General features: G+C 54.1%; 1 protein-coding gene across 1 annotated transcript; it reads right to left on the bottom strand.

Moving 5' to 3' along the window:
• Positions 1–255: 255 nt before the first annotated feature.
• Trim58 (tripartite motif containing 58) lies at positions 256–12,070 on the bottom strand. Its single transcript, XM_004648527.1, has 6 exons — positions 11,648–12,070; positions 8,910–9,005; positions 5,183–5,413; positions 5,017–5,039; positions 4,810–4,910; positions 256–839 (listed from the first exon to the last, which is right to left on the bottom strand). The coding sequence occupies exons 1-6, from the start codon at positions 12,068–12,070 to the stop codon at positions 256–258; spliced, it is 1,458 nt and encodes a 485-aa protein (XP_004648584.1).
• Positions 12,071–12,410: the final 340 nt, after the last annotated feature.

Below are 12,410 nucleotides of genomic sequence, written 5' to 3'. Positions count from 1 at the left end.
TGGACTTTGACATTGTAATGAATACTGAGGGGACTTTTCTTATGGTAGGATCCTTAATTTGAAAGACAACCCATGGGGAATGGCTGCGGAGCCAGGGGGAAAGGTTTGGCGACACCTTTGTTTCCAAACCCTGCCCCTCCCCACACTCCCCATGCTTTCTCTGTCCTGTGGAGACCTCAAGGGGACACACATGCAGTTGGCCACCCCTGACATCCACAGCCTCCCCTGGAGGACCTCACAGGCAGCAGTACACCCTCAGGAAGACATCTCGGGGCCATCAGGGTCAGGAGCAGCCCCGGATGCCCCACTTCCTGACTCTGCCTCCGTCACAGCAGGCAGAAGCAAAGGATTCTTGTCGCAGATGAAAAAGTAGGGCCTCAGGAAGCCGGAGAAGAGCTGGCTGAAGGTGTAGATGTGACACTCGTGGGTGACGTCATAGAAGGAGAGCTCCCCAGCCTCGTAGTCCAGGAAGAGCCCCACATGGCCTGGCCTGGACAGCTGTAGCAGCGGCGCAGACTGCACACCCAGCACCATGTACTCGGAGCCCCGCAGCAGCCAGAGTGCCCACACGCCATTCTCAGGGGACGGGGTGGTTTCGCCCTGCCTGGGCAGCGAGTCTCGGCAGACGCCCAGACCCCACTCAGCCCTGCTGCCCACCTCCACCTCCCAGTAGTGCCTGCCGGTGGAGAAGCTCTGCAGGCCCAGCACACAGGGCCAGGTGTCGAACCGCTCGGGGTTCCCGGGGACGTCTCTCCAAAGCGCCCCATCCCACACTGAGCGCAGGTCGGCAGTCAGCAGCAGGCTGGGGTGGGCTGTGGTGGGGTCCAGTGTCACGTCCACTGTGGGAGGGGATGAGCAGGCTGTGAGCCCCACAGGGAGCCAGGTCATCACTGGTCAGCCCAGGAGGAGGCCGCAGGCACCCCCTGAGCCATTGCACAGAGGCAAAGGACAAGCCAGGCCAGGGAGAGCTGGCTCCAACTGGGGTCACTGCTGAGTCACACACGAGCAGGCCAGGTTCCCCAGCTCAGAGCAGTCCAGATTCAGGGCTCAGCTGCTGGGCCTGCACCCATCCACAGCCTGTGAGCTAGCTCATCCCCTGAGGCTCCCAGTCCAAACCAGCCTCAGAGGTCCCCACTCAGAGGACAGAGCTGATCCCAAGTGGACATCTACACTGTGGCCAGTGAGCCTGGAATGGGTGTGGGTGGAAGCAGGTGAACCTGTGATAGTTTGTTACTTAACCAAAATTCTTTAAAGGAAACCTTACTGTCACACAGAGGAGACCCAGCAAGATGCTGCAACCCGACCACTCCCTAAGGGACACGTGCAGCAGGTGATGCTCCTGCTGACAGCAAGGGAGGTGCTGCCCCTGTGAATGTCCAAAAGCAGCAGGTTAACTAATGTGCTGCTACTTTTATGTCATAATAAACACACTGCTACTACTGCTACTACTATACCTACGTTACCTGTGTGTGCATGTGTGCTTCCTTGTGCGTGCATGTGTGAGTGCCTGTGTGTGTGCCTGTGTGTGTGCCTGTGTATACGTGCACGTGTGTAAATGTGTACCTGTGTGCATGTGCATGAGTGTACATGTGTGTGCATGTGTGCACCTGTGTGCATGCATGTGTCCTGCATACGTGTAAGTGTGTGCACATGTTTGTACCTGTGTGTGGCATGTGTGTATGTCTGTGTGCATGTGCATTTGTGTACCTGTGTGTGCATGTGTGCAAGCATGTGTATACCTGCATGTGTGTATATGTGTACCTGTGTGCATGTGTGAGTGTACATGTGTGTGCATGTGTGTACCTCTGTGTGCATGAGTCCTGCACGTGTGTACCTGTGTGTGCATGTGTGCAAGCATGTGTATACCTGCATGTGTGTATAAGTGTACCTGTGTGCATGTGAGTATACATGTGTGCACATGTGTGTACCTGTGTGTGCATGTGTGCACCGGTGTGTGCATGTGTGTACCTGTGTGTATATGTGAGTATACATGTGTGTGTGCACATGTCTGTACCTGTGTGTGCATGTGTGCACCGGTGTGTGCATGTGTGTACCTGTGTGTATATGTGAGTATACACGTGTGTGCACATGTGTGTACCTGTGTGCATATGTGAGTATACATGTGTGTGCACATGTCTGTACCTGTGTGTGCATGTGTGCGCCGGTGTGTGCACGTGTGTACCTGTGTGCATATGTGAGTATACATGTGTGTGCACATGTGTGTACCCGTGTGTGCAGGTGTGTACCTGTGTGCATATGTGAGTATACATGTGTGTGCATATGTGTGTACCTGTGTGCATATGAGAGTATACGTGTGTGTGCACATGTCTGTACCTGTGTGTGCATGTGTGCACCAGTGTGTGCACGTGTGTACCTGTGTGCATATGTGAGTATATGTGTGTGTGCGCATGTGTGTACCTGTGTGTGCATGTGTGCACCGGTGTGTGCACATGTGTACCTGTGTGCATATGCGAGTATACGTGTGTGTGCACATCTGTGTTCCCGTGTGTGCATGTGTGCACCAGTGTGTGCATGTGTGTACCTGTGTGCATATGCGAGCATACATGTGTGTGTGCACATGTGTGTACCCGTGTGTGCAGGTATGCACCGGTGTGTGCATGCATGTGTGGAGGCATGGGTGTGTGCTACTGCACTGAGCCCGAGGCCTTTGCACTAAGCTGCATCACCAGCCTCTACTCCTCTGTTTAAAAGGGTGTTAGAGATGTTGCCTCCCTCAGTCACTAAGTGTAGCAGGGCATCACCCCTCCGCCCCCGCCTCTCGGGGCTACGAGTCCAGGTGTTGCCTGGCCCTTACCTCGCCTCTCATAGGCTCTTTTGCTGCTGGGACAGGATGCAGCACAATGCCTGCCTAAGGGCCCCCGACCTCCACGTGGACACCTGCCTCTCATCAGACCTTCCTGCTTTCCTGGCCCACAGCACTATCGAGCAGGCCCCCCTCTTGGCTGCATCTCCCATTTCCATTTAGCCTCGCGCCCCTTCTTGGTTACATCTGCTGTGCTGTCCTCTGCCTGCCGTCACTGGGAACTGTGTCCCTGGTCCAGGCCTCTCCCTGCTCCAGGCTGACCCTTTCTAAGGTCATCTGCTTCACCAAGCTCTGCTTTCATTAGTTTCTACTCCTTTGACAGCTGGTTACAAGGTGAACCTCTGGCTGAGCCATTCCGAAGCTCCACACCTGTAAACTCACCTCTCTCCTGATGCACATAGTCAGCATTCAGCACTGCCTCAGATCCTTACTGTGCCCCTCCCGCCTCGCCTTCAGCCTCAGCCACCAGGGCAGCAGCAACCTCAGGATGCCAGGCTTTTTACTGTTGTCGGTGTTTGATACTGGGGCCTGAACGCAGGGGTGCTCTCCCACTTTCCTACACCCCCAACCCATTTTCCTGTTTATTTTGAGGGACGCCCTTGCTAACTGTCTGGGTGTGAGCCTCATTCATCACTGCAACTTCCTGCCTCAGCCTTGCTCAGTGCTGGGGTCACAAGTGTGGGCCACTGTGTCAGTTTTGATGCTAGTTCTCGAGATCTAAAATGCCGAACCCATTATGACCTCCTCTTCCCACCTCATTAGTGTCCCACTCGGCGTCAACTCCCTTAGAAGCTGCACAGCAGTCACTGCGCCACTACGGAGTGCACATTAGGTCTCCACCCCATTCAGCCCCTGCACCACAGAAGTCTCAGAGTGGCAGCAGTAACTTTGTACCTCCAGAGAGATAAGAGTGCAAATACCTAGAACCCAGTTCCCAGGCCCTGGAATGCCTCGGGATGGAGTTGCTAGCTCGGAGACCCAACCAGGTGGTTAGAATTTGGAACTTCTAGTCCAACAAACTCTTCTTCAAGGACCAAGGAGGAACAGAAAGTGTAGTTGCCAGACGATGGTGGAAGGCTGAGCAGTTCTCCCTAACAGTAGAGTCCAGCCCACCAAATGCATTTGCTCAGCTCTGCATGAGCGTGCAGAACCGGTAGCTCTGCTAACGCAGCATGCGCCGCACTAAGCGGCATCCTCTGGCCCAAAGACTGCCCGCGTGCAGGAGCCCTGCGGTGATAATACAGTGAGATACTTCATGCCAACCCTTGGAATAAGGCTGGGATGCTAATGACATGGTCTTATCTCAAGGTAATCTCGCAGCTTTCAGAGAAGCCTGGGAGCACCGCAGGCAGCCATGGGATGTATCTCCAAACTGTCTGCACAGGAAGCCTCCTGAAACTCAAGGACTGAGGGCTGCGGGATGCCAAGCACAGGAGCTCCGGGCAGCTGCTGGCCTGCACCCGTGGGACATCCTCCATAACAAGGGACAAAGACGGGGATTCTGCAAGCTGCTCTACCAAAGCACGTGGCCCCAAGGAAGGTCTGCAGCCAACTGGACATACAGCTGGTTTGTCAGGACACACCCACCTCTGCCATCCCTGTCCCTTGAAGTAGGGCAGCCATGAGGGACCGCCTCCCAGTTAGGTCTGACACTGCCCCTGTGTTGACAGCGAACAAAGGAAGTGAGGTAGACACAGTGAGAATCACTGAGAGCTGACTGCCTGTGCCCCGTGTGCTGCCCTCACTACAGGAGACAGGGGCCTGCTTTCTGAAGTGTCCTCCCATCCCGCAGTGTCCACCAAGGAAGGAGGCAGAGCAGCTGGCAGGGCCTGGGGGAGGGGGATGGGCACAGGAGGAGGTGCACCTGGCCCTGCAGGGCCCTGATGCAAATCCCTGTGAGCTCTGTTGCAAAACTCTTGGTTCTGTTTGTCGCTGCAGCTGAGTGGTCCTGGGCGGGACAGAGGCAGGCAGACCCGGACGCCTACCTTGGAACCTTCTCATCATGTCCCTCATGCCAGGGATGTGGCACACAGTCCTGAGCTCCAGGGGGATGGCCTCAGGCTCCAGCCGTGCGGCAGCCTTGCTCCTGCAAAGGGCACAGCACCCCAGGAATCAGCGTGCTCCCTGTCGGCCGTGCTCCCTACCATGGGCTCTGTCCCGACCTTGCCGGGCCATGAGGGAAGCAGACATACCGGCTTAACACCTCTCTCACACCCTGCAAGGCAAGGAGAAGTGGGCGTCAGGTCTGAGGACTGCAACAGGCCCTGAAAGTTTCCTCAGCAAGTACTGGCAATAGTGAACGAGCCGCAAGCCTGGAGGAGGCAATGGGGCCAGTGTCTGCACCTCCCTCCCCTTCACCTCCAGCAGGCGCAGAGCCGGACGCTGGCTCCGCTGCTCCAGCTCCTCCACAAGCTCCTTCAGGGCCTTGCTGTGCTGGGCCATCTGGACTCTGCTGTCCCGCAGCCTGTGCAGGGTGGCCCGCTCCTCCTCCTCCAGCCGCCGCAGCTGCAGCTGCTCCTCAAGGGCCAGAAAGCCACGGTGCTTCTCAAACTCCAGCCGGAACCTGTGCCTCTGGACCTCCATTTTCTCCTGGGGACACGGGGAACAGTCAGCAGGGACAGTGATGGGTCTGCAAGTCCTGTGCTGTGTGGGGGATGTGGAGCTGGATGAGAGGCCGTCCCACCCTCAGCTCTGTAAGGTGATCTCCTGACACCACAAATGTGACATCCCAGTCCCTCCATCCCTAAGGTGATGTCCTTCAGAGGGACACCACTACAGAGCAGCTCTGATAGGATTGACACTAACCAACTGGCTTCCTGGCTACTCCTGAGTCTGCCCCAGACATATGCCCCTGGCATAGACTGTTCAGAGAGAGGCTGCTGCCAAGCAGAAAGCACAGCCCCCATGCTGGGGTCACTGCAGACGCTGGCCTGGGACACCTCCGAGGCAGGACATGCGCACTCCAGGACACCTGGCACTCTCTTGCATTTATAAAATAAGGCTGCAGCTGCAGCCACTTGGCTCCCATTGTAAATGTCAGCCTCACAGATAGACAGGTCTCTTAATCTGGAAAATTCACTTCTTGGAGAAGTCTTTGGTCGAAGCCTCCCAATGTTCAGCTCGTTTCACGCCTTACCTTGTATCTCCTTCCTTTGTTTAGAAACCCAATAAATACAGTGACCTGGAAAATTTCTGGCCTCAGCTCCTAGCCTTTGACCTCCCTGGATTCCTCAAGTACCATATTGTGTTGTCCCTTTCTCTTTAAGCCTATGCCATAATTTATTTTATGATGTTGAGAGGTAGGTCAAGTCCCCAGAATCCCTGACCCTCTGTAAGTATGGTCTCCTGTCCTTCAGCTCTGTTGCAGTGACAGAGGGGAGGCGTTCCAACAACGTGCAGGAACCTTACAAGCCAAAGGTCCTGGGAAACCTTTTAAACTCAGTCTGAGAAAAACAGGGATGTGGGTTCCTATTTAGCCACAGACTTTGAGCCACAAGGCACCCTAATACAGAAGGTTCAGCATCACCTATAAACATACCAAAACCGGGCCTTGGGCTTGCAGTTAAATCTGCTCATGTGCTGAGCCCAGGGCCAGCACAGGGGAAGCCCTGGCAGAGCGGCTCTTCTACTGTTGGTGGCCAGACATCACAGAAGTCACTGAGCTATGAAGAGAGACTAGACGAGACCAGGATTTGCAGATACGAAGGTAAAAGTTTTAGAGATAGGAAGGCACGACTCTTCTTTCACAATGAGTAATCCTGAGTCAACCACATGACTAATGTTTTCTGCAAAGTCCAGGAGAACCTGGAAGCTTCCCAGAGCACTTGCTATAGTCAACTGCAGGACTTTGCCTGGCTTCTGCCAAAGTCTAGTGGCTAAAATTTCTGAGTAGATCTAGGCGTGCAGGGTACCTAGCTAGAGTTATAGGGGGCCTGCCCTTTAGCTCAGTTGTTTAAGTGCCTGCTTAGGCAAAGGCAGTGAGGCTCAGGATTCTGTGGTTTGATCCCAAGATCCTCATGGTTTACCAGACCCGCACTTAAGGCATCCTGATCCAGCCAAAAAAAATCCCCCTTTAGAGTTATAAATTATACTAAATGTTACTGTGTTGTGATTAGTACATTTAAACAGAGTATGTCAGGCCAATTATTCTCCCTAGCTGGTTACGTCCTGGATTCCTGGCTTAGCTCAAATCTTGTACTTCTTTTGGTTTAACTGAACAATGCAAGCTAGCGTGCTTTAAAGTACAGTAGTAAGCAACACTCTTTGCATCTCTTAAGAATAAGCCTCTTCCGCTAATTTCCAGTCCCAGCTCCTTCTACATTTCCAGAATGACGAGCTTCCTGCATCGTTGGCCTCCTAAATCCAGCCAGCTCTGAGTTCTGCACTCTCGGTGGTGTAAGTCCTGAGCGGCACTGATGAGGCCCGTGACTCAGCCATCGGCAAGCAGCCGGGCTGGGGTCAGGACGGGGAGAGTGGGCAGAAGCGTTACTGTAATCTTCTTCCCCCGTCTGCGGACTGCGGTTCTATCTGCAGAACTAGAAGGCGCAGCTAGAATTCAGTGCTGCTGTCTATCAGAACCGCGCCTACGCACTCGGCCCACGGACACACATTATCAGCAGCAAGCGGCGTGTACATCTGCTAGGCTTAGAGACACTTAGAACTGCCTCTCTATTGGGACGAGCAGGGGACTGTTTTATAATGTAGGGAAACAGATCTTCGACTGAAGGATTTCGATCGCATACATATGTGGTCAGATCAAGATTCAAAACAACACAAATTGTCAATCACTGCTGCACTGTCCCTGCAGGCATTTGGGAAAGATAAGACGTGCCAGAAGATAGGAATCTAGAGTCTTTAATCCCTATGAAAATAGCCAGCAGTGTAATTATACTTTTAGGAAAAGGAGGAAGAATTAGAATGAAAAATAACAAAGATGGGAGAGCTAAAAAAAAAAAAAAAAAAAGGAAAAAGAGAAATGCCCCTAAGGGCCAGGAATATGCGCTTGTGGAATAAGCGCTTCCTTGGCAAGTGCAAGGGCCTGAGTTCAATCCCCGGTTCCGCCAAAATAAATAAATAAATAAATAAAATATCCCCCTAAAGGACACATGGTATAAGGAACTGCACGGAAGCACCACAGATTCTCTGCACATTTTCAGTTTCCTGAAATGTGGCCACGGCCGCGCACACTGCAGGGTGTTCTGCAGGCTCCTGCCTCCGGCCCCCAAGCCAGGAGCACAACACACCACTGCATGTCTTCAAGATCAGCAGAACTTTCAGAAAGGAAAGCCACTAACCTAACCTCACCCTAAGTTAACCTAACCCTTATCCTAAATCTCAACTTAACCCTCACCCTAAGCAAAGCCTAAACCCTAGCCTAACTGTGACCTTCGCCTACCCTACCCCTACCCCTGCCCTAAGCCTACCTTTAACCCTAGGCTTAATTGTTCCCCGCAGAGTTGAAAAGATCCGGAAGCTACTCAGGCTTCCTTCAGACTTAACTTCAGATTATTTGACTGGTTTTTACCCAAAACTTGCAGCCAAAATTTCTCAGAATCTAAGGAATGTACTTGGCTGCAGAAGAGAACTTCTACATAGCTCATAATGCCCTTGAAAAGAGGGTGAATACCACCCACAGGTGAGGACATGTGTGTGTGTGCACACGCACATGTGTGTGTGCGTGTGTGTGTGTGTGTGCGTGTGCGTGCAGTGCATGGGTAAGTGAAGTAGGTAAGAGAATAAGTGGCCTGTCTGTGTGCAGCGAAGGGATTCGTGCGTGAGTGACCGAAAGCAGCCTCCAGCCCCGGCGTCCACCCCGACGGAGGCCCCGCGCTCCCACCCTGCTGCGCAGCTGCGCCAGCTGTTCCTTCCAGGTTTATTGCCCGCAGTGAGTCTCACAGCAAGATCAGAGAGTAGAGCTGTGATTGTGGTGAGCAGTGTTAAGGAAGGAGGAAAAGTGGCAGTGGGACAGTGTAACCCGAAGGGACAGGGACCCGGATGGGCTACGCCTCCTTCCTGGGTGGCTCAGCACCTGGGACAGAAGGACTGGCCCAGCTCCTGCAAGCTGCGGAGCCCAGGACTGGCTCACCTTCCACACCACGATCTTCTTCCCCACGGTCACCTCCTGCTCCGCCGCCTCCTCTGCCTCCTTTCTCACCGCCTCCAGGGCCAGCTGCAGCTTTACCTGCTCACAAGGACAGAGAGGTCGTGACTGGCTCCTCCTTCAGGGCCGGGCACCCAGACGGCCCAGCCAGGAGGACAGAGATCTGGAATGCTCCTGGGTGGCCTGGGGCGCTTCGCTCATTCGTAAGTAAGTAAATTCAAAGCAGAAGCATTTCGGGGGCAGGCACGCAGGCTTATCCAGCAGCTCATTCACGGCATCGCTCTCTACAACAGGGGCACTATACGCAACTAAATATTAAAATATGAAATACAAAGCTATTTTATATTAATAGTACAGTGTATAAATGGAATGGAGTGGCACATGACAAGTATTATAGATGCAATCTCAAATTAATTGTATTTTATAAAACTTAATGCCACCTGTAAAATATTTCTGCAGTGAATATATGAAATCTGATTGAGCTAAAAGATGTTATTAGTTGTACTGTTGTCTTGTGGTTCTAGATTGAATGGTGATTATTATTCATGATAAGAAAATGGCTTATCATCAATAGTGTTAGTATAGTTACTTGGCCAGAAAAAATCTGGTGAACATTTTAAACAAAAATTTACACCTATATTATAAATCTTATGAAAAGAGAAAACGATAACACAACAGAAATTAAACCTTCCTCCCACGCCAGGACCCGAGCTGGAAGCAGGCGTGTAGACTGTTTGCAGAGAGCGTCCTAAACATACAGAGGAATTCACCTTTACTGGAAAAAATACCAATTCCACCACCAGAGCTGTGCCGCCAGGCCCGCACACAGTCGCTCGTTTCCAAAAGCAGGACGCTGTAACACTGTTCATGGATCACACATAACGTTAGTATTCACAGTGGCCTCTGCGCCCTTTAGGAAAGTGCCAGTTATCTTGTTATTTGCCAGGAGTGGGGAACGGTGACACTTGGACGTGGACAAAGGCTCCCTCGGACCAGAGGAGGCAAGCAAAAGCAGGGAGCGCAAAGCAGCGCGCTGTCTTCCAGAGCAACAGCGGCCAGGCTAATCTGATTGGATTCTATGGCTGGTTCCAACCACAGCAGCAGGAATGTAACTCGGGGCCCAGGAAGCCTCCACTGGCCAGCGAGGACTTAAGGCAACTTTTTTTTTTTTTTTTTTTTTTTTTTTGTGGAACTGGGGATTGAACTCAGGCCCTTGCACTTGTCTGGGAAGTGCTTATTCCACTGAGCCATCTCCCCAGCCCCAACACCTATTCTCACTCAGTGAAAGAGCCACTGAAAGTACAGTGAGCGCCTTGAGAAATCTACTCTGGCTGTGCTGTAGGAACTGAGATGTAACCAGCACCCCTGCTGCTTGCAGTCTCCCCTAGTTCCTTGTGGCTCTCCTGGGGTCCCACTCTCCCTGCCCACAGCTGCAGCAGATGAGGAGAACCACAAGATGCTCCCTGGCATGACCCAGGGATGTCCTGGTTCTCAGAATTCACCTTCCTTCAAGGCTAATCATCCCCTTGGAGTGCTAAGGCAAGTCCTTGTACTTCAGTAAATGAAGTTGTGTGACCCTTGAAAAGCTGTGTGCCTTCAAAGGAGGACCACTGTGCTAATTTAGAGGAGGGTCTGGCCTCCAGAAAATCCTGCTAGCCGACGCTCCCGGCTGAAGTGGCAAACCTGCCACATAGTAGTAAGAACTGCCTTAGTTGTGCAAACCTTTAGAAAATGCACATAAGCTTGACATCTTCTTTGTTCAGGACTTCAGCCCTTTGGGACACAGAGTTAAGCGGTGGCCAGAGTGTGCCTACAGAACCCACAGGCTCCTGCCCCCAGGGTGTCTCCTGTCTCCTCCTCACAGAGCGAGCACACGTCCAGATCTACCCAGAAAGAGCTTCATGTCTGAGTTTTACAGAAGACAGCAGAAATCAAGAAGAAAAACCCTTGTCGCAGCCTCTCAGCTATTTCTGGGCAGCCCCACCAGGGAAGCCGTTGTGAAATGTCCCAATCCTTATTGTAAAACAAGCACACAGAACAAAGTGATGGCCTGTCTGACAAAGCTGGGATGTGCGATTTGTTAGTGCGGTGCAGTGCTTTGGTTAGACACCAGTAGAGAAGGCTTGGGCCTCTTCCGTGGCCCTGGTGTTCCGCTTGGGCCTCTTCCGTGGCCCTGGTGTTCCACGTGCGTTTGGCCTGTGATCTGCACGTCTGAGGCGCACTTGCCTGGAGCAAGAATCGCCAGAATCCGAGTTGCACAGAAGCGCTTGGGGCCAGATCCTCCAACACCAAGCTCCCCAGAAGGGTGCAAGTCCCGGTTGCCCTGGAGCAGGCCAGCAGGGCTCTCGGGTGCAGCTGTGTCGCGCCCTCCCTGCCCTCCCTGCCAGTCTCCTCCGTTCTCTTTCCCCTCTCTCCCCTCCCAGTCCAAGACTCAGCCGAGCTCCAGTTCCTCTCCAGGACCGGGTGCTCCCCAGTATGGGACTATGGCCCCGGGATGACCCTTCCTTGTGCCATTTGCTCCTCCTGCCAACCCCTTTCCTGCTTGGCCCCTGCGGGAACCTGTCCCCCTCCTCTCAGCTGGAGCCTTCCCTTGCTTGACTACACCTGTCCCCTCTCTGGTGGCCCCTCCTCCGGCGACCTTTTTCTAGAGGGTGTCCCCTCCCCTCCTCTTCTGCCCCCTCCGTCTTGTTCTGTCCCTCCCAGCCCGTGTCCCAGCCTCTCACCCTGTGCTCCTCCACTGCCTCCTGCAGCTCGGCCGTGCGGTGTCCCCTGTGCTCCTCTCCCGCGGCGCAGGCCCTACACAGTGCGTGCCCGTCCTGGAGGCAGAAGAGCGCGAGCTCCTGGCCGTGCAGCGCGCACCGCTCCACAACCCCTGCGTCCTCCGCGCTGCCCTCCGCCAGCACCAGGCGCCTCACTCCGTCCACCAGCGCCGCCAGCTGCCGATTGGGCCGCACACCTTCCGGACGGAAGGCTGCGCGACACTGTGGGCACGGGGCCTCGGAGCGGCCCGGGGCGTCCAGCAGCGCGTGCACGCAGGCAGCGCAGAAGCTGTGGCCGCAGTCCACACTCACGGGCGCGCGCAGCAGGTCCAGGCACACGGCGCAGCTCGCGTCCTCCTGCAGCCGCGCGCCTGGGCCCGAGGCCATGGACAAGGCGAACGGTGACTGGTGACCGGGTAAGCGATTGACCAGGTGTCCACGGGGACCGGGCTGACCACGGTGATCTCGCTGACTGTGCTGCCGTGCGCCCCAGGGACCGGCTGGGTGAGGCCTGCTCCTCTTATCTCCCAGCGCAGCTGGGGGTGCGACTCTGAACTCTCCGAGGAGGGCCTGGACCTCTGCCTGGCTGCCCTCGCCTTCGCGTCCGCTCTCTGAGGACAGCCTTGAGCCGGGGGCGGCAGCACCTGAGTCACCTTGACGTGAAGCTTTAAGTTTATTACTACTTTTTTCTTTGCAGTGCAGGGGTGGAGCCCGCTTTCACCCTGAG

This window comes from Octodon degus, unplaced genomic scaffold, assembly GCF_000260255.1.
Source record: "Octodon degus isolate 3935 unplaced genomic scaffold, OctDeg1.0 scaffold00429, whole genome shotgun sequence".
Classification (NCBI taxonomy): Eukaryota; Metazoa; Chordata; class Mammalia; order Rodentia; family Octodontidae; genus Octodon; species Octodon degus.
The sequence above is the reverse complement of the archived record's forward strand: the minus strand, read 5'-3'. Positions and strand labels throughout refer to the sequence as shown.